We start from the raw sequence: 27,226 nt of genomic DNA on the forward strand, positions 1-27,226 counted from the left end.
TAGTCCTCAAAGGAAGTGTTTGGGAGTCCATATTTATTCTGCGTTAATCGGTTTGATTCATAAGCCTACCATCCACCCCTTATCTTTGTCTTAAAAATTTCCATGGGGATATCCTTATCTATTTCCTCTCCCCCTCTTATCGACTGCAAGCCATTGCCATGCACCTTCTGTTTAGACGAGGTGTCAATGTGTCACTCCTACTCCTTCTCCTACCTACTCTCGCATGAAACTTTGCTCCTTTCCAATTAAAAAAGAGCAAATGTACATTTTTAATTTAAAGAGCACATACACGTTTATAATTTAAAGAATGTGTATGTGTTTTGGCTCATATTTTCCAAGCCTTAATACGTATGCAATTTTTGAAATTATTAAAAACACATATGCGTTTCGTTTGTTTTAGGCATTTTTTTGCTAGTGGCCACCTCTTTGTGTAGGTCCCGGAGACAACTGAGAGGGGGGGTGAATTAGTTGTCTAATAAATTCAAACCAAAATCTTATTAACCAACTTAATGCTTAATACGGGTAAGACAGTTAAGTGTGTCGGTAAATAGTATTAATAGGAAATGCTATACTGGTAAGAATTAATGCATGAAACATAAGCACAAAGTCATCCACAACACATGACACAAATATTTGGACGTGGAAACCCTGTAAGGGGAAAAACCATGGTGGGAAACCTTACCCACAATTAGATGATACTACTGCAGATAGTAAGTGTACAAAGAGGGGTCTGCACATGCAGAAAGGTCAACAGCCTAGAGCTCATTGCTCAAACACAAATGGGAGTCACACTGACTACAGTTGGATGGTTAAATCCAATGAGAATGTACTGCACAAAATAGCATCTTCATATGCTGGATTTAGTACCGGTGTAATGCTGATATGCTTTTACAAAAATCTAACTTCACCTTCAAATGATGTCTTCGTGTATATCTCTGCTTGATCTCGCATATATGCTTCCTTAAATATTTTTCGCATTCTACACTTGATCTTACGATTAAGATCTTACATTTATACCATACCCTAAGACCAATTTTAGTAGGTCGGCTCTACAAGATATTACAATAAAACATTTTACAAATAATACAATATCTGATGTAATGACCAATTGAACATGTTAGCTTAATGTATTTACAACAATAATAAATCATCTCCATAGCATGCCATACTGATCTGGAAAAGATAAACCTACTGGTGTAACCCTAGATAACGTAGACCTATTTGCCGATAAAAGAAAATATGCAAATAAGAATATACCAATGATTATTACTTCAAAGAAAAGTGTCCACATGATGTCTTCGACATTACCAAGTGTCTTCCATGTCATTGCAGGTACCGGTGAACATTATATCCTACCGGTTAACCATATACCGGTGACTATTTGAACAGTTTACTGATTGCCGGTGAATGTTGTTGGATCTCCAAAGTAGGTGAATTTAGCTGGTGTTGACATCAATGACAAAACCATACCAAAATACCAACACTTTGTTCACCATTGTGGTGCACTTACCCAATAAGCACATCCAAACCTCAAAATGATAAGTATGTTGATATGTTGAAGCTTGGTTGGATGTGGTTTCTCATTGATCCAACATGACGATATTGTAAAGGTGGTTGAGTGATGAAATTGACATCATAATGATAGTATATGAAGAGATGGTGAAAATGAGAGAGGAGTCCTCAATTTAGAGAATTTTCATAAGTAAAATAAATGGCCAATATTTAATCTCAAATGTAGGGTTAGGATTGAATAGGAGTATGGTCCTAGATTGGAGGCTTAGCCTTGTGACAAGTGTCACAAGGAGAAGTGATGTGTAAGGCTAAGTATGCTCACTCATGGGAAATCTCATGAAAGGGGACATGTCTATGGCATGTGTAAGAGATAGGTTGACTTGTGAAATGCACATGTGTAAAAGGTAGAGCTAGTGAAAGTGACATGTGTAAGAGGTAGGGTGGCTATAATGTGACCTTTCATTCTCACACGTGTGAGAAAGATGAGGGTAAGGACACTTGTCACATGATGCAAATTTTATATCTTGTTTCATGTAAATAGATTCAAGGGCTAGGATTGAGTGGAAAAGGATCGAGGGTGATGAGGAATTAGATATTAGGAAAAAATGGTAATGAGGATTAATTAGATTAAATTGAGTAATTAAGTAGGTATTAATTAATTGATTTAGTAATAGGATTTGTAGGATAAGGTTAGGCAAAATTAATTAAATGTAAATTTATTTAACTTATGGTGAAGGATAAAGGTGAAGGTTAAACTTAATTAAATAAATGTAAATTTATTTAATTGAGGGTGAGGGGTAAAGACAAAGGATTAATTAAATAAATAATAAATATTTTTTTAATTGGCTAGAATTGGATAAGATTAAGTGTGGCTAGGTATGGACAAATTTGTATCTACATTTTACCCCTCTTTGATATAACATCATGAAGTGATGTTATATGAAAGAATAATAAATATAATAGATATAAAGGGATAAGGATTGGTAGCATGATGCCCCAGGCATAGGTGGGATAGGAAGGATGGAAATGAGGTAGTGGTATGCCCCCTCAAGAGGACATGTGAGTTCAGAGTACATGAGTGTGATCTTGAAATAAATAGGACTAGAGGATTAAGGATGTGAAAAGGATAAGGATGATGAAGGGTGGATAAGTGGAATAATGGAGGAGAATCTTGCTGCAATGGTATGAGAAACTTGGATTTGATATTCTACTTGATGTTATGGACCAATGTATGAGGAGCTGAGATGATAGTGTGTCAAGTACATGATAGAAAAGGTCAAGTGAAAACATATGCCTTATGACACCATGATGTGGAAGACTATGACATCTTTACGACAATAGGATGCAAAGACCATGATAAATGCAAACAATGATAACCTACACAAGCAACAAGAAAGAATGCACAATAAACAAATTTTTTTCCCCTAGTTAAGTTGAAAACCAATTGATGGATTGATTGAAGAGGATAGCAATGTTAATGTTAAGAACAATTCATACCCCAAGGATTGGGAAGGATACATCCCATGATGATAATTGGATTAAATATTGATTTTAATAGATTATCAATTGGTTTAGATTAATATGATGGATTGATTAAGGATGATGTAATACATTGCAAGATTGGATTGTATGGATTAGGATTGATTGCATTTGGTTGGACTGGTTTAGGATTTTTGGATTATAGGGATGAAAGGAGGATATATGGATTGGATAGGATATGAAGAGGATAAATGAATTGTTAAATATTCGAGCAACTGAGAGGGGGAGGTGAATCAGTTGATGACTTAAACATTTTCTTCAATACATTCACACATCCAAAATAACCAACAAAATTAGTTAAAGAAGATATAACATGAAAGAACATACAAAAAATAGATCACACAAAGAACACTAGATATGCTGTGGAAAAACCAAGAAGGGAAAAACCATGGAGAATGTTAATTCTCAATATATAGCACCGATTAAGGTGACATTGGTTAAAGTGATTTTTACAAAGGGTGGCTCATTGCATGAGGGCTCACTACCCAGAAAAAGGCTCATTGTCGAAGGAAGAAGAAAGAAAAAGAGAATCCACCACTATAAGAGAGTTTGCAATACCAAAACTATTTGTGGTTCCTTAGCTACAATACACTTCATACATCATTATCGGATTAGTATTTTTCAATCTCACACATCTTCTATATATCATACATCAGATCATCCACATACTCATATTGTCCCTAAAAAACATAATCTTCTAAGTTAGCCAAGACATAGATTTGAAATAGGCCAACACAAATCATTTTGGTGGTGGGAAGGAATTTGAAGTAGACCATACTGTAACACACATCATGAGTCAGATCAACATGTTACATACATCACAAAGTCTGGACCCAAATCATGACTCACACACTATGTAAATCCCATTACCCATCCTTGAATTCCAGACCTAATCTGAACCCAAAATAGCACTACCCAACACAACAAAAAGAAGAATGGAAATAAGATACTTATGACTACAATAAAAAAAACTATATCCAGTAAGAAAAGAAATACAGATAACCATCAACACAATCAATCAACACTGAATATCATATGTACCACATCTTCAGGAGCACCAAAGATTCTAGGAACACATCTTTTGGATCACCACATCTTCTAGATCACCAACTCATATGTTGACATCAATGACAATAATTAATGACAACCATCAACATCACATTTGCAACAAAATTCCCCTTTGTCATTGATGCCAACATCCACCAACAACAAACACATAACACATAATTCTCTATGCATCATCAGAGCAGTATCTCTGCACATCTCTACATATCATCACATATCTCCCCCTTTGACATCAAGGACAAAGGAAGACATGACTCCCTTTATGAAACTTACTCCTGCTCCCCCTAAGAGGAAGCACCTAAGCATCAATCCAAATAATAATATACAAGTAGTTCACTGGACCAATGCACAACCAAATGTACAACAATTAAAATCAGGAAGGGGTAATACTCCTAATTTTTGTCGGAGATAGTCAAAAGTATCTTTACACAATGCCTTTGTGAAGATATCTACAATATTCTCTTTTGTAGGTACATACTCAAGCTTTACTTCATTATACAACACCTTTTCTCTCAAGAAATGATATCAAATAGATATATGCTTTATTTTGGAATGTTGTACCAGATTATTAGAAATGTTTATTGCACTAGTGTCATCACACATGATTGATATGGGTTCATTGAATATTACACCAATATCCTTCAAAGTCCACTTCATCCAAATAATCTGAGTGCAACATGAAGATGCTGCAATATATTCTGCTTTAGCTTTAGATAATGATACATAATCCCGCTTCTTGCTTGACCAATCAACCAATCGGGAGCCAAGAAAGAATGTTCCACCACTTGTAGTTTTCCTATCATCAACACTTTCGACCCAATCTGCATCTGTTTAAGCTGTTCGAGTAAAATTTGAATTTCTGGGATACCACAAACCAAACTCTTATGTTCCTTTTAGATATCTGAAAATTCTTTTTACTGCCACAACATGTAATTCTTTTGGTTCTTGCTGAAATCTAACTGCCAAATAAACTACATACATAATATCCAGTCTGGTAGCAATCAAATATAATAGTCCTTCAATCATTGATCTATACGGACTTGCATTAGTTTAAGGAGATTTATCCTTTTTAATTAACTTGCATCTGATGGTCATAGGTGTACACATCGGTTTGGAATTCTCCAACCCAAACTTCTTCAACAATTCCTTAATGTATTTAGATGGAGAAATGAAAATTCCTTTGTCATTCTGATTTACTTGCAAACCAAGAAAGAAATTTAACTCACCGATCATGGACATCTCAAATTCCTTCTACATTTCATTAGCAAAATTCCTACACATGCCTTCATTTCCTCCAAATATTTTGTCATCAACATATACTACAACAATCAAGATTCTACCAAAGTCATTTTTGAAATATAAATTATTGTTCGCAGATCCCTTCTGAAAACCTTGGTCAATTAAATACTTATCTACCCTTCCATACCAAGCTCTAGGAGCTTGTTTCAATCCATACAAAGAATTCTTGAATCTTCAAACAATGTTTAGATAATCTTTAAACTTAAATCCTTTTGATTGTTCAATGTAAACTTCTTCTTTCATCTCTCCATTCAAAAATACCGACTTCACATCCATTTGATAAACCTTGAAATCTTTAAAAGCTACAAAATCCAAAAACATCTTGATTGCCTCCATTTGAGAAATAGGTGCATATGTTTCTTCAAATTCAATGCCTTCAACTTGTGTGTAACCCTTGTAAATCAAATTTTCTTTATTTCTCACAACTTTTCCATCCTCATCCAACTTGTTTCAGAATACCCATTTTGTTACAATTACATTTTTATTTTCTGGTCTATGAACTAGTTCCCATGTCTGATTATTCTCAATCTAATCCAACTCTTCTCTCATTACCTTTATCGAATTCTGATCATTACAAGCTTCTTCTACTAATTTCGGTTCAATCTCAGATAGTAAACATAATAGAACTTGTTCTTGAGATACTTTTCTTTTTGTGATAATTCCTTTGTTTTTATCTCTAATAATCTGGTCTATTGAATGATTCTTCTGTACATACCTTGGGGTTTTAGATGTTAATACTGGAGCATCCCGAGTTTCCTTTTCTTTTTCTTCTTCTTTGGTTTTATCTTCCGTTTTTCTGCCAAACAATTCATCAGATTCATAACCTGCCAATTTGTCAGAGTCTTTAGAAATGTCTTCATCAACCTTCACATTTGCAGTTTTAACAATTTTATTTAGCCTTTTGTTGTAACACCAGTATGCCTTGCTCCTTGTTGAATATCCTAGAAATATGCCTTCATCCGCTCTGCTGTCAAATTTTGTAAGATTATCTTCATCTCTACTTGCTTCCAAATACCTTGATATATTTTATTGTTGGAGTTCTACCATGCCATAGCTCATATGATGTCTCTCCATGTCTTTTCCAGTATATAATTCTATTAAGAGTGTAGACTGTTGTGTGAATTGATTCTCTCCAATAGACTTCCAGGAGTTCTACTCCTTTGATCATTGTTCTGACTGCCTCTTGTATAGTTTGATTCATCCTTTCCACTACACTATTCTACTGTGGTGTCCTAGGGGTAGACAATTGCCTTATAATACCATTTTTCTCACAAAAATTGTTAAACTCATAAGAAGTAAATTCTCCTCCTCTATCAAACCTCAAACACTTAATCTTTCTGTCAACTTCATTTTCAACTCTAGCCTTGAATATTTTGAATTTTTTTATTGCTTCTAACATTTCTCTAAAAAATGCAACCCATGACATTCTAAAATAATCATCAGTCAACAACATGAAATACTTCTCACCTTATATACTCCTTATTCTAGTAGGACCACATAAGTATGTGTGCACTAAGTCTAATAATCTAATGGATGATTGCTCCTTTCCTCTGTATGTTCCTTTCATCTACTTTCTAACTTGATATTTTGTGCAAATATTGTTATCTAGTTTGATCAAACTCAGTAAATCTCTCACAACGCTTGATGAACTGATCTTTACCAAATTATCAAATTTGATATGACACATTCTCTAGTGCTAAAATTAGATATCATTGATCTGAGATAACAATGTCTTGTAGCTCCTTCTAGCAAATACATGTTTCCACTAGTCTTTTTCCCTACTTCAATCACAATTTTGGATCCCTTTTGGATCTCACAACCACCATCTTGAAAAAACCACATTGTAATCATTTTCTCACATTTTTGCAACACTCAAGAGAATATGATGCAAAACCTTCACCTAATAAACATTGTCAGTATTATATTTTTCATCAAAAGAAATAGAACTAATTCCCATAATTTGTGCTGTCTAATAATCTCTGAACCTAACAAAACCTTCATCATACTTTTAAAGTTTTACAAACTTACTTTTATCACCAATCATATGATTTGAACATACACTATCAATCAGGTATTCATTTCTACCTCTCCTAGCATGTAAGGCAGTAGCAATGGTCTTAGGAATATCAATCTTAGGTACATCCTTGTCTACCAAAAATAAACAATCACCATCTTCATTATGTGATTCATCATATGAAATACTTGCATCATGTTTAACATAGAAGGATCTCTTATTAAACTTCCCTTTACCTTCTCTAAAATTTTGTCTTGATCCTTTTTCTAGACATCTAGTAGCTATATGACCAATCTTCCCACATCTAAAACATTTAAGAGGTAACATACCTTTATATTTGTTGGTGCCTTTCTTCAATTTCCTTACAAAGTTCACTTCCATCTCATCTCAACTATCATCTTCCGGATCTTCCTCAGAGGCTTTTAAAGTAGATTCATATTTAGGTTTGTCTTTTCCAAAATTCCTTATCTCAAATGTAGGCAAGGTGCCATATTGATGCAAAGAGTCTTGGAGCTAATCCTATTCACCTTCTTGTCTTTCTTGTTTTACTCAACGCACTAGCTCCTCAAGCCCATCCAATAGTACTTGGTGAGGGTTCTCCTAGTTAGAACTCCAAGGCCTAATCCACTTTGGCTTGCCTCCAAGGTATAGCCACTGATCTTTATCAATCTAACTTCCTATTGAGGATTCCACCTCAATCTCTAACACCACTCCTAAGGGCTCCAACAACCTCTTCAAAAGATCTTGCTTCACCAACCTGTTCTATGTGTGTGAAATGAATTTACATAGGTTCTTTGATGTATTTGAGGGGTTTTATCACCTTCAAGCCCATTGCCAAGATTTCTCCACCTCACCATGTCTCTACCGGCTCCAAATAGGCCTAATACAATTAGCCCTCATATCTCAGTTTTCAGGGCTTAGTTTGAGTCTTCCCACAGAAGGCCACAAATAAATTATATTTATAGACACCCTTTTCAGAGTTACTTACAATATCTCAAAATTACATATCGGTTTTCAGTACACATGGGGTAACCAAAACTGTCCTATTTTCAAGGGTTTTAGGCCTACCCGGGTGACTTGGAAACATGGCTTTGGAAAGCTTCACTAGTCAAAACATCTACCAAAACTAATTATGAATTATTTAAGGGAACCAACAGGGTTCTCCAACCATGTCTCAAATTTTCTTCTACCAATTCACATGTGCTTTGAAATCGCACATCTTCTGCTGTCCTTGACTCACCAACTCCTAGCTGTGAGCCTAGGGTATCATTGTAATTTCAATTCAAAGGTTTGAAAAATCATACAACCTACTCTAAATATATTTATAGAGCCTAACCTAGCATTCAACATGACTACAACTAGTTCCATGAATGGATGCTCAGGTTAGAGCCATTTTTCCCTTAAACCCTACTTTACCAGGGTTTTGCACCTAATCACATAGAATGGTTCTAATCTCTGCAACCGAACACAACCAAGCTTGGATATCTACCTTGTTGGAAAGAATATTCAACAAAATATCATGCCCTTCAATGAGATTCTTCTGAAAAGTCCATACTGGACCATACAATGCAACAACAACAAAGAAAACTGTAAAAAATGGCGTCAAAACAAGATTTCCTTACAACTCCAAAAAATTGCTTTTGCATTTCAGAACTTCTAAACCATACAATGATGATATCTTGGGATTTAAACTACTTGGTTCAGTTGGTTAGAACCAACTTCTTCACCACCCACATCCAAAATGCAACTTTTGCAAAATGTTACAAAATGTTGCTTAACAACTTTTACATTTTTTCAAACCTTAAGATGCAACTTTGCACTTAGGTGTACTTGATGGCTCCAAAGGACCCTCAATGAATTATAGGAGACCTAAAACAATTCCTTTCACCCTATTACATGATGACTTTGTAACAACATCAATGTTACAACTGTTGGTATTTTGGTATGGTTTTGTCATTGATGTCAACACCTATTGAAACACTAGCACTTTGGAGATCCAACAACATTCACCGGCAAACAACTATTGCACAGTTACTAGTATATGGTTCACCGGTAGGATATAATGTTCATCGGCACTTGGAATGATATGGAAGACACTTGGTAATGTCGAAGACATCGTGTGGACACTTTGTTTTGAAGAATTAATCATTGGTATATTCATATTTGCATATTTTCTTTTACCGACAAATAGGTCCAGGGTTATCTGGGGTTACACCGGCAGGTTTATCTTTTTCAGATCAGCATGGCACGCTATAGAGATGATTTATTATTGTTGTAAATGCATTAAGCCAACATGTTCAATCGGTTATTGTATCAGATATTATATTATTTGTAAATTTTTTTTATTGTAATATCTTGTAGAGCCGACCTACTAAAATTGGTCTTAGGGTATGGTATAAATGTAAGATCTTATTTGTAAGATCGAATGTGGAATGCAAAGAAGAATTGCGTGAAGGTATATGCGAGATTAAACAGAGGTATACACGAAGACATCATTTGAAGGTGAAGCAAGGTTTTTGTAGAAGCATATCAACATTACACCGGTACTGAATCCAGCATATGAAGATGCTATTTTGTACAATACATTCTTATTGGATTTAACCATCCAACTGTAGTTAGTGTGAATCCCATTTTGTGATTTAGCAGTGAGCTCTAGGCTGTTGGGCTTTCAGCATGTGCAGACCCCATTTATGTACACTTACTATCTACAGTAGTATCATCTGATTGTGGGTAAAGTTTCCCACTGTGGTTTTTCCCCTTACAGGGTTTCCACATACAAATATTGGTGTTATGTGTTGTGGATAACTTTATGTTTATGTTTCATGCATTAATCTTTACCAGTATAGCAATTTACTGTTAACACTATCTACCGGCATACTTAACTGGTTTATCAGTATTAAGCATTAAGTTAGTTAATTGGTTTTGGGTTTGACTTTATTAGACAACTGATTCACCCCCCCTCTCTCAGTTGTCTCCAGTACCTAACAATTGGTATCAGAGCTTAGTCCTCTTTTACAGAAGTTTAACAACTTGAGGAGATCCAATATCTACTAATTATTTCAGGAAGGATAGTCCTAAACTTGATGGAACCAACTATGGGATATGGAAGATTAGGATGGAGACACATCTGAATTGCATTGGTAAAGACATCTGGGAAGTTACAAAGAATGGTTATACTGCTGCTGTAGCTGGTCAGACTGCTCCAACTACCTTAGCTAAAGATGAGAAGAATGATTGCAAAGCAAGAGAAGCACTTTTGAGCGCATTATCAAATCAACAAATCATGGGATTATCAGATAGGTCTACTGCTAAAGCTATTTGGGATCATTTGGAAACACTAAATGAAGGAGATTTCACAGTCAAGATTGCAAAACTTGAAAGCTTCCGTGTCAGGTCTGAAGATCTGAAAATGGAAGAAGATGAAAGAATTTCTGCTTTTATGGAAAGAGTAAATGAAATTGTTTTGGGTATTAAATGTTGTGGAGGAACCTTGAGTGAGGATGAAATTGTTTCAAAAATCTTAAGAGGATTGGCACCGGTATATAAAATGAAGGTTACTGCTATAAATGAGTTGAGAACAATGCCTAATACATTAGTAACTAGGGATACATTGATTGGAAAACTTTCAGCCTTTGAAATTGAGGAATTTGGTCCTGTTGCTACTATAAAGATAGATTTGGCCTTTAAAGCATCAACATCATCTGCTCCATCATTTGACAAATTAGACTGGAAAGCCTTTTATGCAAGAGAGCTCGAAGAAACTAGGAAGGAGAATGAAGAGCTTGAAGAACTTGAAGCACTATTTGCAAGGAAAATGCCAAAAGGTCCAGTTGGAAGTAAGTATGAAGGTAAAGCACCTTTTAAATGTTTCAACTGCAATAAAATTGGTCATATGGCTTTGAGATGCCCTGATAGACATGCTAGAATAAGAGAAGAAGCTAGAAGAACATACAAGCCTAATCCTGAATATCAGAGATCCAGATTTAAGAAGAACAAAGAAAAAACTTGTTACATTGCCGATGAAGGTGTGACTGATGATTCTGATGAGGATCCAACAGACAATGGATGGGTTTTTGTTATTATAATAGAAGATCAACCGGCACCTACTACTCAACCAGTAGAACAAGCCCTAGCAGCTAAAGTTGAAGTAAAGGATGAATGGATCATTGACTCAGGATGCTCACATCATATGACAGGAGACAAAGGTAAATTCTTGAACTTTCAAGAATACAATGGAGGTTTAGTAGGTTTTGGAGATGACAAAGCCTGTTCAATCAAAGGTAAGGGTTCAATATCTCTTGATGGTAAGCATAACACTGACAATGTCTACTATGTTGAAGGATTAAAGCATAATCTTTTAAGTGTTGGTCAATTAGTTGAGAAGGGATTTCAATTACAATTTAAAAATGCAAAATGCAAAATCATGAATAAAACTGGTTTAGAAATTGCAACCGGTAATCAGACTAGAGGTAATATCTTTCATTTGAATAATAGTGAAAAGGCATGCTTGATTGCACAAATAGATGAAAGTTGGTTATGGCATAAGAGACTATGTCATGTAAACTTTGATTGCATGGTAAAAATTAGTACTTCTAAGGCAGTTAGAGATCTACCTAAAATTGTGAAACCTCAGAATATAATTTGTAAGGAATGTCAATTTGGAAAACAAGTTAGAGCTAGTTTCAAAAGTATTCCAGACAAATCCAATAATGCTCTTGATTTGATTCACATTGATTTATGTGGTCCAACAAGAACTAAAAGCTTACAAGGTGAACAATTCAGAGGAACTTCAAGGTATATAGACTTTGAACCGGCAACAAAAATTGTGACAAATGAACCTACACTAAATCCACCGGTACATAATGAAGATCCAGTTGCCCCGGTACCATCAGAGGATTCCACAGTAATTGAAGAACAACAACAAACTAAGACACCCCGGTATGTAAGATTGAACCATTCTGAAGATCAGATAATTGGAAACAAATTTAAAGGAGTTATGACAAGAGGAAGATTGGCAAATGAAGAGGTATGTCTTACTTCTCAAATTGAACCATCATTTATCAATGAGGCATGTGAAGATAAATTTTGGATTAAAGCTATGGAAGAATAATTAGGACAAATTGAGAAAAATAATACTTGGACATTAGTTCCCCGACCTAAAAATAAAAATGTAATTGAAACCAAATGGGTATTTAGAAACAAACTTAATGAAGATGGTAAAGTTGTCAGAAATAAAGGAAGACTAGTGTGTAAGGGATATTCTCAGAAAGAAGGAGCTGATTACAATGAAACCTTTGCACCGGTAGCTAGAATTGAGGCAGTCAGATTATTCTTGGCTTTTGCAACTCACAAGGACTACAAAGTTTATCAAATGGATATTAAATGTGCATTTTTGAATGGAGATCTTGAAGAGGAAGTATATATTGAACAACCTGATGGATTTTCTTTGACAGATGACAATGATATGCTTTGTAGGTTAAGAAAGCTCTGTATGGATTGAAACAAGCCCCAAGAGCTTGGTATGCAAGGTTGGATAAGTATCTTGATTATAGAAGTATTCGTTGATGATATAATCTTTGGAGGAGAAGATGGATTATGTAAGGAATTTTCTATTAAAATGCACCAAGAATTTGAAATGTCTATGATTGGAGAAATAAAATTCTTTTTAGGATTGCAGATTTCATAGACTGATAAAGGTATATTTTTGAGTCAATCCAAGTACTTGAAAGAATTACTAAAGAATTATGGGATGGAGAACTCTAAACTGGTAAGCACACCTCTGACTACAAATAACAAATTATCTCAAAGGGATGAATCTACACTTGTTAATCCAACTAGATACAAATCTATGATAGGAGGTTTACTGTATTTGACACAAACCAGGCTTGATATTATGAATGTAGTATGTATTGTTTCTAGATTTCAAAGTAATCCTAGGGAAAATCATGAATCAACAGTAAAAAGGATTTTTCGGTACTTAGAAGGCACTGCAAATCTTGGATTATGGTATCCTAGAGATGAAAATTTTGATCTATGTGCATACACAGATGCAAATTGGGCAGGAGATGTGGATGATAGAAAAAGCACCACTGGAGGAGCATTCTTTCTTGGAAAGAGATTAGTTTCTTGGTTGAGTAAGAAACAGAGTTGTACATCTTTATCAACAGTAGAATCAGAATATGTTGTAGCAGCAACTAACTGTACACATGTACTATGGCTTAAGCAAATGTTGAAAGACATAAAGGTAAAATGAAAAGAACCTATTGCTATATGTTGTGATAACACTACAACAATTGATATATCTGAGAATTTGGTATTACATTCTAAAACAAAACATGTTTCTATCAAACTAAATTTTCTAAGAGAAAAAGTTGAAGAAAAGGAGATAAAACTGGTTTATGTGAATACTAAAGAACAACTTGCAGATATTTTCACAAAACCTTTTCCTAAGGAGACTTTTGAATATCTCAGAGATCAACTTGGAGTCATACCACCACCGGTAGAGACTTAGATAGTTGATGATTTTCATCAACCGACAAAATTGAAAGACAAATCTTTTACTCCGGTCTTTGATGAGGAAGCTACTTCTTAGGGGGAGTAGTTGGTATATTGAATTGATTGGTATTTTGTATATGAACTTGATTTTTGTAACTTTGGAATTTGATGTCAAAGGGGGAGAGATATCTATGGAAAAAAACATTATCTTTTGAGGAGAGATTGGTATTAAAAAAATCTTTGGATAAACACATGTTGCTCCCAAGGGGAGAAATTGTTTAGAGGAGATTATTGGTTTTTGGTATTTGGCATTTCTGTTTTGACACTTTGATGGTTTTTCCATCTTGTGTTTCCATCAATGCCAAAGGGGGAGATTGTTGGTATTTTGGTATGGTTTTGTCATTGATGTCAACACCTACTGAAACACTAGCACTTTGGAGATCCAACAACATTCACCGACAAGCAAGTAACTATTGCACAGTTACTGGTATATGGTTCACCAGTAGGATATAATGTTCACCAGCACTTGGAATGATATGGAAGACACTTGGTAATGTTGAAGACATCGTGTGGACACTTTGTTTTGAAGAATTAATCATTGGTATATTCATATTTGCATATTTGCTTTTACTGGCAAATAGGTCTAGGGTTATCTAGGGTTACATTGACAGGTTTATCTTTTTCAGATCAGCATGGCACGCTATAGAGATGATTTATTACTGTTGTAAATGCATTAAGATGACATGTTCAATTGGTTATTGCATCGGATATTATATTATTTGTAAATTGTTTTTATTGTAATATCTTGTAGAGTCGACCTACTAAAATTGGTCTTAGGGTATGGTATAAATGTAAGATTTTATTTGTAAGATCGAATATGGAATGCGAAGAAGAATTGTGTGAAGGTATATGCGAGATTAAGCAGAGGTATACATGAAGACATCATTTGAAGGTGAAGCAAGGTTTTTGTAGAAGCATATCAACATTACACCGGTACTGAATCCAACATATGAAGATGCTATTTTGTACAATACATTCTTATTGGATTTAACCATCCAACTATAGTTAGTGTGACTCCCATTTTGTGATTGAGCAATGAGCTCTAGGCTGTTAGCCTTTCTGCATGTGCAGACCCCATTTATGTACACTTACTATCTGCAGTAGTATCATTTGATTATGGGTAAGGTTTCCCACCATAGTTTTTCCCCTTACAGGGTTTCCACGTACAAATATTGGTGTTGTCTTGTGGATGACTTTATGTTTATGTTTCATGCATTAATCTTTATTGGTATAACAATTTACTATTAACACTGTCTACCGACATACTTAACTGGTTTATCAATATTAAGCATTAAGTTAGTTAATTGGTTTTTGGTTTGAATTTATTAGACAACTGATTCACCCCCCCTCTCAGTTGTCTCTGGGACCTAACAACAACTTCCTAGGGTATCGACATCCTGAACATATCAAAGCTTGCACAAATCAACCATGGCTCCACTGAGTCCCAAATGGTTGGTCCATTATTACAACTTGAAAGACAACACAAAAACTTAGAACACACCGAAATTGCTTTCTTGGAGTGATGTGTTCCCTGCACCATACTCCCCTAGGACAAAGAACTCAAGTCCCTTGAGTTAAGAGGTCTGCAATTTCCACTCCATGCTGAAGTATATCTGATTCTGACATCCACATAGCATCTGATTCAGGTAACCCTGCCCACTTGACAAGATAATGCTTGTATACTCCTTTCCTTGTCTTTTTTACTTTCTTTCCAACTTGACTTGTTGGCATGGTGGAAAATCTATCACCCAATCTTCAGCACCCTTTGATGAAGTGTCTAACTGATGTGTTTGCGATTCTCCCTTGTATGGATAGAGATCACATACATTAAAGATAGGAGGAATACCCAATGTGGGAAGGAGTTCAAATTCATATGCATTCTGTCCATATTTGTGCACCACCTTGAGAGGCCCAATCTTCTTCATCAATAACTTAGTAGGCTTCCCTTTTGGAAGTCTCTCCTTCCTTAGGTATGCTAGGACCAAATCTCCAATCTTAAATTGCACATTCCTTCTTGTTTTATCATCATTCACCTTATACTGCTTGAACTTTTATTGTAAGGTCTGCCTTACCTTATCATGCACTTCATTGATACCTTCTACAAAATTCTCACCTTGTGCACGCTTAGGTGCCATAGAACTAAGATCTCTGAGCTCTAATATGCCCCTAGGATAAAATCCATACACACTCTCAAAGGGACTTTTACTTGTGCTTCGGTTAACTGAGTCATTGTATGCATATTCTGCCTGACCGATTACCAAATCCCAAGTCTGCCCATGTTGTTTGGTGAAGCATCTTAGTAGATTACCCAATGATCTGTTGAATACCTTTGTTTGACCATCTGATTGAGGATGATAGGAAGATGACAAAGATAATCTTGTGCCCAACTTTCTCCAAAGTGTCCTCCAAAAGTGGCTTATGAACTTCACATCCCTATCACTGACTATGCTGATGGGAAGGCTATGAATTCTAACTATCTCCTTGAAGAAGAGTCTTGTAATATAGGTGGCATCATTGGTTCTCTTGCAAGGTATAAAATGTGCCTTTTTGCTGAACCTATCAACCACTACATACACACTATCAAATCCCCTTGGAGTTCTTGGTAAGCCTAACACAAAATCCATGCTCAAACATTCCCAAGGCCTCTGAGGTATGACCAAAGGTTGGTATAGACCTGCATTACTTGATGAACCTTTTACACTTTGACAGATTGTATATTGTTCTACAAACCTTTTCACTTCTGATCGCAACTTGGGCCAATGGTAAAACCTACTAACCTGCTCCATAGTTTTATCTATGCCAAAATTACCTCCTAGACCTCCTTGATGCTTTTCTTGGATAATATTTTGTCTCATATAACATTGGGGAATGCAAAGAAGGTGTCTTTTGAACAACAAACCCTCTTGTATCATATACTCTAAATAGGAGACATGTGAGGTGTTAGAAAAAATAGTACAAACAACATATATCTCTACAAAATCTTTATCATCCTTGTAGAGGTCTTTTAACTCAGTCGATCCCATACTTTGCAATTGTATCTCCTGCATAGTCATGACTCTCCTACTTAATGCATCAACTACCTTGTTTGCAGTGTCCTTTTTGTTCTTGATAGTGAAGGTGTAGGATTGTAGGTATTCAACCCACTTTAAGTGTCTTTGATTCAACTTCTCTTGCCCATTATAAGGAAACTAAGGGCATGGTTGTCAATGTAAACTACAAACTCTTTGGGCAGAAAATAATGACACCACTTCTTCAATGCTTGCACCATGGCATACAATTCCAAATCATATGTGGAGTATCTTTGCTTGGCTTCATTCAATTTTTCTAAGAATAATGCTATAGGATGTCCTTCTTGGCTCAAAACAACCCCTATTGCCCTCTGGCTAGCATCATACTCTACTATAAACAACTAACTGAAATCAGGCAATCTAAGGGTTGGCAAATTTTTTATCTTAGCTTTCAACAATTCAAACCCCTTATTGGCTTCCTCTGTCCACTTAAATTGACATTTAATCCCTCCTTTGATGGTGTTGAGTATAGGAGCACAAACATGGCTAAAGTTTCTCACAAAATTCCTATAAAAAGATGCCATTCCATGAAAACTTCTAAAATCACTTATACCCCTAGGTATAGGCCAATTCAGTATTGCTTCTACTTTACTTGGATCCATTTTTAAACAACCTCATGAAATGACAAAACCAAGGTAAGCTAACTCTATTTTCAGGAACTCACATTTTTCAAGGTTGATTTTGTGTTGAGCCTCCTTCAACTTATTCAAGACCATCTCCACACGCTTAACCTATTCCTCCTTGGACCTACTGAAGACCAAAATGTCATCAAGATACACTATAACAAATTTACCAATAAACTCAACTAAGACTTCTTGCACAAATTGAGTCCTTCTTTCACCCATGTATGAGCTTGTTGAACTTGAGGCTTTTCCCGGGCACCTACTCATGGTATGCCCAACTTGATTGTAGTGATAACACCTACTGGGGAAGACTTTATTTCCTCTTCCTGAGTTTCCAAACTTGCCCCTAAAATTGCTTCTCCCTCTAAAGGATCCCCTATATGTTCCTCTTTGAGAATCCCTACTTCCTTCTTGGTTTTTATGCTCTTCATTTCTTGTATTATTCTTCCCTCTAGCAAAGGTTCCTCTACCTCTGAAATTCTTACCACCTCTATGCTTTTGATTTTTCTCACTTCTCATTTTGATATTTTCCTCTACCCTTAATGCCAACTAAAAACACTTATGAATAGTGTCTAGTGTGAGGATTCTTATTTCATCTTGTATGTTTTTCTTAAGGCCATTCATGTATCTGGCCAATTTCTCCACTTCATTCTCATGCTTCCTAGCCCTCAAACTTAGTTTGTGTAATTCCTCACTGCATGCATTAACATCTAGCTCCCTTTGTTTCAAATTTTGTAGTCTCTTATGGATTTGGACTTCATAATCTCCTGGTAGGAATTGAGCTTTCATCCTTTATCTTCATACACTCCCATGAAGTTATCTTTTTCTTACCTACTTGTACCCTTTCTTCTTGCATCATGTTCCACCAAACCAATGTTGATCCTCTCAATCTTCACTTGGGTACATTTACTCTTTTCTCCTCTGCTACCTCCTTATAATCAAAATGATTATTTAATGCCCCTATCCAATCTAGTAACTCCTCTCCATTGATATTTCTTCCATATGTGGGTAATCCATCCAAATTATCCTTGGAAATGGATTTGACTACATCCAAGAATAGTTTTTGGTCTTGAGGCATTGCCACTGCTGTCTGGTCCTCCTCATCTTCCACTTCTTCATCTATCTCATCTCCCCATTCTATCTTAACCTTCCCCTTCTCCTTCTTGACATCTTGGGTTCCTTTACTTCCTTCCTGATCCTTCAATCCTTCTGGCATCTCTGTCACCATCTGCCAAAAATAGTTTTAGGCCTACTCAGGTGAATTGGAAAGATGGCTTTGGAAAGATTCACCAGTCAAAAAATCTGCCAAACCTAATTATGGATTTTTTAAGGGCACTCACAGGGGTCTCCAACCATGTCTCAACTTTTCTTCTACCAATCCACATGTGCTCTGAAATTGCACATCTTCTGCTATCCTAGGCTCACCAACTCCTAGGTGTGAGCCTAGGGTATCATTGTAAGTTCAATTCAAAGGTATGCAAAATCACACAACCTACTCTAAACATATTTATAGACCCTAACCTATTATTCCACATGATTACAACTGGTTCCATCAATGGATGCTCAGGTTAGAGCCATTTTTTCCTTAAACCCTACTTTACCAGGGTTTCGCACCTAATCACAGAGAATGGTTCTAATCTCTACAACTAGACACAACCAAGCCTGGATATCTACCTTGTTGGAAATAATATTCAACAAACTCTCATGCCCTGCAATGAGATTCTTCTGACAAGTCCGTATTGGACCATACAATGCAACAACAACAAAGAAAAGTGTCAAAAACGGTGTCAAAATAAGATTTCCTTACAACTCCAAAAAATTGCTTTTGCATTCTAGAACTTCTAACCCATACAATGGTGATGTCTTGGGCTTTAAAATACCTAGTTCAGTTGGCTAGTACCAACTTCTTCATTGCCAACATCCAAAATGCAACTTTTGCAAAATGTTGCTTAACAACTTTTACATTTATTTGAACCTTAAGATGAAACTTTGCACTTAGGTGTACTTGATGGCTCCAAAGGACCCTCAATGCATTCTAGGAGACCTAAAATAATGCCTTGCACCCTATGACATGATGACTCTGTAACAACATCAACATTACAACTTCCTAGGGTATCAACATCCTGAACATATCAAAGCTTGGACAACTCAAACATGGCTCCAATGAGTCCCAAATGGTTGGTCCATTATTAAAACTTGGAAGACAACACAAAAACTTAGAACAAACCAAAATTTCTTTCTTGGAGTGATGTGTTCCCTGCACCACATATAGTTGTTCCCTAATAAACTTCTTCGGATCATAAGTTTCTTTAGTAATAGAGATATTATCACTATAGATTTCCAGTAGAGACATCAAAATCTTCTCAATTATGTCTTCGTCTATCAAGGTGACACCAACTTATTTGATTTCATTTACTGCACTGTCAACCTTTTGAAAATAGCTTGTTATATCTTTTCCTTCCATTTTCAAGTTCTCATATTTGCGCTTAGCTGTTCGCTTCTTTGATAATTTGACTCTATCATTTCCTTCATAGATATCTCTCAGCTTTTTCCAGACCTCATAAGCAGTATTCAATGAAATAACCTTTGTTAATTCAGCCTTTGATAAAGCACTAAAGATAAGATACCTTGCCTTTTCATTCTCTTCATGTGCTTGAATCTCATTTGGAGTAGTAAGACTATTTGTTGGTTGTACATACTTATTTTCCACAACTTTCCAAGTGTTGTAGCCCAAGGAGATTAGGTAACCTCTCATCTTCACTTTTTTAGAAGCTATAGTCAGATTCTTCAAAGATAGGAATGGTTAGTTTATGTGCCATCAGATTAGGATCTACCTCAAGTGGTTTAGCTCTTCTCTAAGGAACCAAATCTCTAATACCAATTATTATATATTGGGGCAAATGAGAGGGGGGTGAGTTAGTCGACAACTTAAAATTTTTCTTCAATACATTCACACATCCGAAATAACTAATAGAATTAATTAAAACAGATATAACAGGAAATCACCTACACAAAACAATTCACACAATGAACACCGGATATAATATGGAAAACCCAAGAAGGGAAAAACTACTAAGAATGTTAGATTTCAATATATAGCATTGGTTAAGGTGAGTTTTATAAAGGGTGTCTAACTGCTAGAATTCTCACTACAGGAAGGCTCATCGTCAAAGGAAGAAGAAAGAAAAAGAGAATCCACCACTGTAATGCAATATACAATACCAAAATTATTTCTAGTGGCTCAACAACAATACACTTCATACGTCATTGGTCCGATTATTATTTTTCAGTCTCACACATTGTCCACATCTCATACATTCAGATCATCTGCATATTTATACTGTCTCTAGGAAATAGAATCTTCTAAATCGTTCAATATAGAGATTTGAAATAGGTAAACAATAATCATTCTGGTGGTGGGAAGGAATGAGATGTAGACCATACCACAACAAACATCATCGGTTAGATCAACAAGCTACATCCATCACCAATTCCCTACCCAAATCATGACTCACACGCTACACAAATGTCATTACCCATCCTCGAATTATGGACCTAATATGGACCCAAAATAGCACTACCCAACACAACAAAAATAAGAATGGAACCAAGATACTTATGAGTACAATCAACCAAAACAATATTTGGTAAACAAAGAAATCTAGATCACCATCAGCATAGGCGAAGGGCTATACTGCCTTATCGAACCACTATACCCCCCAATAAAGGGGGGTTGATTTCAGAGGTCAACTCGTGCTAGTTGTCTCATTCCAGCATTCTCACTCACAATCAATCAACACTGAATATCGATTGTGGCACATCTTCCATGCACCAAATATTCTAATTACACATATTTTGGATTATCACATATTCCAAATTACTAACTCTTATGTTGGAATCAATGAAAATCATTAATAATAACCATCAACATTACATTTTCAACATGGATTAGATATAATGGTGGATAAAGGAAAAACGGATTGGGACCAACGATAAGGGAAAACCAAGGCTTGGTAAAAGGATGGATGGATGGAGAGATTGTTTGGATAGGAGATAGATTGATGAAATCGATGGATATGAATAGGATATGGAGAACTAAAGGATGGAGGATAGGAGAATGGAGATCCAAGAACTATGTTGCAAATAAGTGAAATGCCCCACACTAGAGGCATTGGAATTAAGAATGGAGGGATGGTAGATAGAGATGTATGAGATGAAAGGATATTATATAAAGGATATGGATGGTTGAGGAATTAAGGATTGCATTTTCCAAAGCATGCATGTATATTATTTTTCCTCTAGCTTGATCAAGATCAAAGGTAGGAATGAAGGATGCATTTGGATAGGTTGGGGAATATGAGATGGAGTATATGGATAGGATAATCATGATAAAAGATAGGAAAGGATGATGGAATTAGATAGGATAATGGATAGAGGATAAGGAATATGGAAGATGTGGATGGTAGGATGAAGCTTTCCCTCAAGTGTAGAGTGCAAGAGGATGGGGGAATACACATTAATATCCCTAGTTTCAGCTATGGCATAAACATGGAATAACCCCTACAATTTTTTGTCCAAATTTCTATCCCATGTGCTCTATGAACATAAATTGAGGTGAAATTTCACTCCCCTTATCCATATTCTAATCCTTGTGAAAACGCTTTGATTTGAATCTAAGTTGTCAATTTGTAAAATTGACTAAGTTCTATTTTTAAAAAAGAATTGGTTTTTATTTCTAGCCGCACTTTTAGAGTTAAACTCTGATTTTACATTGATTTCATGTCTAATGTGCATTTCATGGTTATACACCTATAATCTACATCTTAGTTGCATTTCAGGTTCGTAATCCTAAAATACACTTGTTTGTGTTTGGAACGAATGACATTTAATGCTAAGTGTTTGTGAGTTAATTCGTTTCTTTTTCCATTTTAATATCTCCCTTGCTTTTTGTTTTCATCATTTATGTGCTTTTCTTTGTGTGTTCTTGCTGATTAAGTTATCCTTGTCTCATTTACTTTGATTGAAGATTACCCATCCATTATTTAAAGCTCAGAATTTTGATGTTTTTATTTGGGTAAGTCGTGCTTCATTTTTTAGTTAGTGTTCTCATTGATAAATTTGTGCCCTAATTATGTCTTTAATATGATTAGGGCTTTTTGCATTTTTTGTGTCATGTGTCGATTTATGTTTTTGGTTTAATGATCTACCAAGAGTGATGTTGGTGAGGATTATAAACACGAACAACATCACTATGTTTGCATTTGATATCATTTGGTGTCATTTGGGTTTATAAGACAAATGACACTATTATTCATTGCATTTCCCATGAATCACATATAGTTTGGTGTTACAAACCCAAACTATAGTAATTAGCATGTAGTTTTGATTCATAACACCTAACTATACACCTTTTTTTGATAACCATTTAACTTCCAAACAGTGTCATTTGGAGTTACAACTCCAAACTACACCACCCGACCTAAGTATTACACCATGGTATAGTTCAGAGTTGTAACTATGAACTACATTGAAATATTTTCTTTACAAAATGCCACAATGTAGTTAAAAAATACTTTGAACTGTTGAATATTCAAACAATTGAGAGGGGGGGTGAATCCGTTGATAATAAATTTTTATTTTTAACCTTAATGCATAGATTTAGAATATTAAACAAAATTAACAGATTTTGAAAGTGCATGCAAGAAATAGACCAGATGCTAGAGACACCAAAATTTATGTGGAAAACCCAAGAAGGGAAAAACCATGGAGAATTTTAATTCTCAATGAATATGCACTAGTTAAGGTTATTTTTTACAAAGAGTGGTTCACTTCCAATGTTCTCATTGCTAATGGGCTTAGTACCCTGAAAGGCTCACTACCAATATGTTGATTGCAGATGGGGTCATTTCCCTAAAAGGCTCACTACCGAAGAAGAAAGAAAGACAAAAAGAATCCACTACAATAAAACACAGTTTGCACTATCAAAACTGCTTTCAGTAGAAATCCACAACACTAAACTCACACAATCACTATATTATTTCAATTTCACATGTCTTCAACACAAAAAAAAATATCTCAAATCTTGAAATTAAATTCCTATAAATACTGCCTCTGAAAATCATAATAATCAATGTCGGTTGAGACAAAGATCTCAAATAGGTCTCCACTAAAAGTTCAGGTGGTGGTAAGAAATGAGAAGTGGACCATATAATTTATCTTTTTGAACATATAAACATACTACATACAACACCAAAGCCAGACCTAAAACACATCAACATGTTATACAACCTCAATATTAGGTCTAAGGCCTCGATCTCTGGATCAATCGAGACCCAAAGATAATGCAGTAAAACATCTTCCGAGATAACAAAATGCATTCGGTGAAACCAGGAAACCTCCAACTGCACAACTTACCTAGTTAAAATACTCTTTCTCACCATACCACATCCAAAGTTAATCCAGACCAAAGGATTTGACATAAATGACAACACATAATGCAATGCTAACAATCTCCCTCATTGTCATTGATGGCAACATCCATCAACAACAATAATATGATGAAAAGAAAAAGATCTTCATTGCACAACCTTCTCTCTCAACCATCACTCTCTCCCCCTTTGACAACAATGACAAAGGTTGAAAAGACTCCCACTAAAAAAACTCACTCTTGCTCCCCTTGAGGGGAAGCACACCATCATTATTCCAGAAAAGAATATACATGCTACTCACTGGACCAATGCAAACTTGAAATTCACAATTGTTGAAACTAGTAGGGTCTAATACCCCTAACTTCTATGAGAGATACTCAAAAGTATCTTTGTAAAATGCCTCAGTGAAAATGTCGCAATTTGCTCTTTTGTGGGCACATACTCAAGTCTGACCTCATTATCTAGAACTTTTTCCCTCAAGAAGTGATACCTAACAAATATATGATTTGTTCTGGAATGTTGTACCAGATTCTTTGAAATATTTATTGCACTATTATTGTCACACATGATTGGAATGGGGTTATGAAAATTTACACCAATGTCCTTCAAAGTCTTCTTCATCCATAAAATTTGAGAATAAAATGAAGATGCTGCAATGTACTCTACTTCTGTCATAGATAAGGACACAAAATCTTGCTTTTTGCTTGACTAGGCAACTAACCAAGAGCCAAGGAAGAATGCTCCTCCACTTGTGATTTTTTTGTCATCAACTCTTTCGGCCTAGTCTACATCTGTGTAAGTTGTGAGGCTAAAATATGAGTTCCTGGGATACCACAAACCAAATTATTATGTACCTTTGAGATATCTGAAAATCCTCTTTACTGCCACAACATGTGATTCTTTTAGTTCTTTCTAAAACCTTGCTACCAAACATACTACATAGATCATATTTGATCTGGTAGCAGTAAGATATAAAAGTCTTACAATCATTGACCTGTACCGACTTGGATCTTCCTTTGGTGATTTATCATCTTTAGTTGACTTGCATCTGATAGTCATAGGTGTACATACTGGTTTGGAATTCTCCAACCCAAACTTCTTCAATAGTTATTTGACATACTTAGACTGAGAAATGAAATTTCCTTTATCATTCTGATTAACTTGCAATCCAAGAAAAAAATTCAACTCATCGATCATGGACATTTCAAATTCTTTCTACATCTCAACAACAAATCTTCAACCCTTCATTTCCTCCAAAGATTATATCATCAACATATACTACCATAATTATAATTTTACCTAATTTTATCTTGAAGTACAAGTTGTTGTCCACTGAACCCTTTTGAAATCCTTGATTAGTTAGATACTTGTCTACCCTTCCATACCAAGCTCTAGGAGCTTGTTCCAGTCCATACAAAGGCTTTTCCAAATTGAAAACAATGTTTGGATCATCGTTCAACTTGAATCCTTCAGGTTGTTTAATGTAAACCTCTTCTTTTGATTCTCTATTCAAAAATGCTGATTTCACATCCATCTGATAAACTTTGAAGTCCTTGAATGCTGTAAATGCTAGGAACATCTGGATTACCTCCATTCTTGCAACCAAGGAATAAGTCTCATCAAAGTCAGTTCCTTCAATATGTGTGTATCCTTTACAAGCCAACCTTTCTTTATTCCTCACAAAATTTCCATCTTCATCTAGCTTGTTTTGGAATACCCATTTAGTACCAATCACATTCTTGTCTTCCAATTTGTTGACTAGTTCCCATGTCTAGTTTTTCTCAATTTGATTTAGTTCCTCTTTAAGTGCTTTCATCCAATTCCAATCACTACAAGCTACTTCTACTATCTTTGGCTAAATCTCAGATAGCAAACACAACAAGACCTATTCTTGTGCTTCTTTTCTCCTTGTGATAACACCTTCACTCTTATCTCTGATGATTTGTTCTCCTAAATGATTCTTCTTGACATACCTTGGAGTCTTGAATGTTTCTTCCTTCCCTTCCTTTTCTCCAGATTCATTTGAGTTATATCCTAATCCTATCTCTGACTCCTTTGAAGTATTCTGATCAACTTTTAAACTTTCACTTTCAACAATCTTATTCAATCTTTTGTTGAAACATCGATATGATTTTCACTTCATCGAATAACCCAAGAATATGCCTTTATCTGCTCTGCTGTCAAACTTTCCAAGATTATCCTCACCTCTCCAAATATAGCACTTGCTTAAAAAAAATTTGAAATATTTCACTGTTGGAGTTCTACCATACTATGAGAGTTGAGAAATACAACCCCACAGGAGCCCAAATGATCTCTGCAAGCTGAAATAAACCTGTTACAAGGAGAAGTAAGGAAACAATAATGAAAAACCAAATACATAGAAGAATGCTCAAAAAGATGAGAGCTCAATATTTACCAAAATGCGTAATATGATAATGATACAAAGAACAAAAAATTAACCTCTAATAGGTCAAGAAACCCTAAAAGGGAAAACCTAGGCTTACACATAATAATTAATAAAATAAGTAATTATTATGCACCTAATGTTAGCTTAAGTGTAAAAGAGATAAATGGAACTTAAATAATTGAACAAATGTTGTTTAAGTAATCAAGTAAAGACCCGATTACTCTAAAACCCCCCTTAAGCTAGGCTTAGGGAGAAGCTAAAACCTATAACAACTACTAAAAGTAGGAAAGATGGGTCCCAACAACAAGGCCTGATCAGGTACCCAAATACAATGAAATCTCTATGAAACGGAGAAAAAGGAGAAAACCCAATGGGAATAAAATCTTCTCCAAAAAGAGATAAAAGAACATGCTGAAAGAAATAAGAAGGAAGGAAGGCCTCATAAAGACCCCCCAAGGACAACTTCCTTCACCCCAAGAATAGAGTGCAACTGAAGATAGTGCGGCGATGCAAAAGGTTTCATGAAGATGTCTGCAACCTGCTCGGCAGTGGAATGTACTCCAAAATGAGAGAACCATCTTGAATCAACTGGCAGATGAAATGTATGTGAAGCTTAATGTTCTTCATTGGTTGATGCTCTATCAGGTTGCAAAAAATATGAATAACACACTGATTGTCAGACCAAAGAATGGTGGGAATATCAGGAGGAAAATCAA

General features: G+C 35.5%; 1 protein-coding gene across 1 annotated transcript in view; it reads right to left on the reverse strand.

Annotated features, from left to right (window-relative positions):
• Positions 1-5,943: 5,943 nt before the first annotated feature.
• LOC131860153 (uncharacterized) overlaps positions 5,944-27,226 on the reverse strand; it is a 100,347-nt gene continuing 79,064 nt past the window's right edge. Inside the window, exon 4 of the mRNA XM_059214528.1 lies at positions 5,944-6,211. Coding sequence (XP_059070511.1) covers positions 5,944-6,211 — 268 coding nt within the window. The remainder of the gene's footprint in view (positions 6,212-27,226) is intronic.

The sequence above is a fragment of the Cryptomeria japonica genome, chromosome 11 (assembly GCF_030272615.1).
Source record: "Cryptomeria japonica chromosome 11, Sugi_1.0, whole genome shotgun sequence".
NCBI classification, from domain to species: Eukaryota; Viridiplantae; Streptophyta; class Pinopsida; order Cupressales; family Cupressaceae; genus Cryptomeria; species Cryptomeria japonica.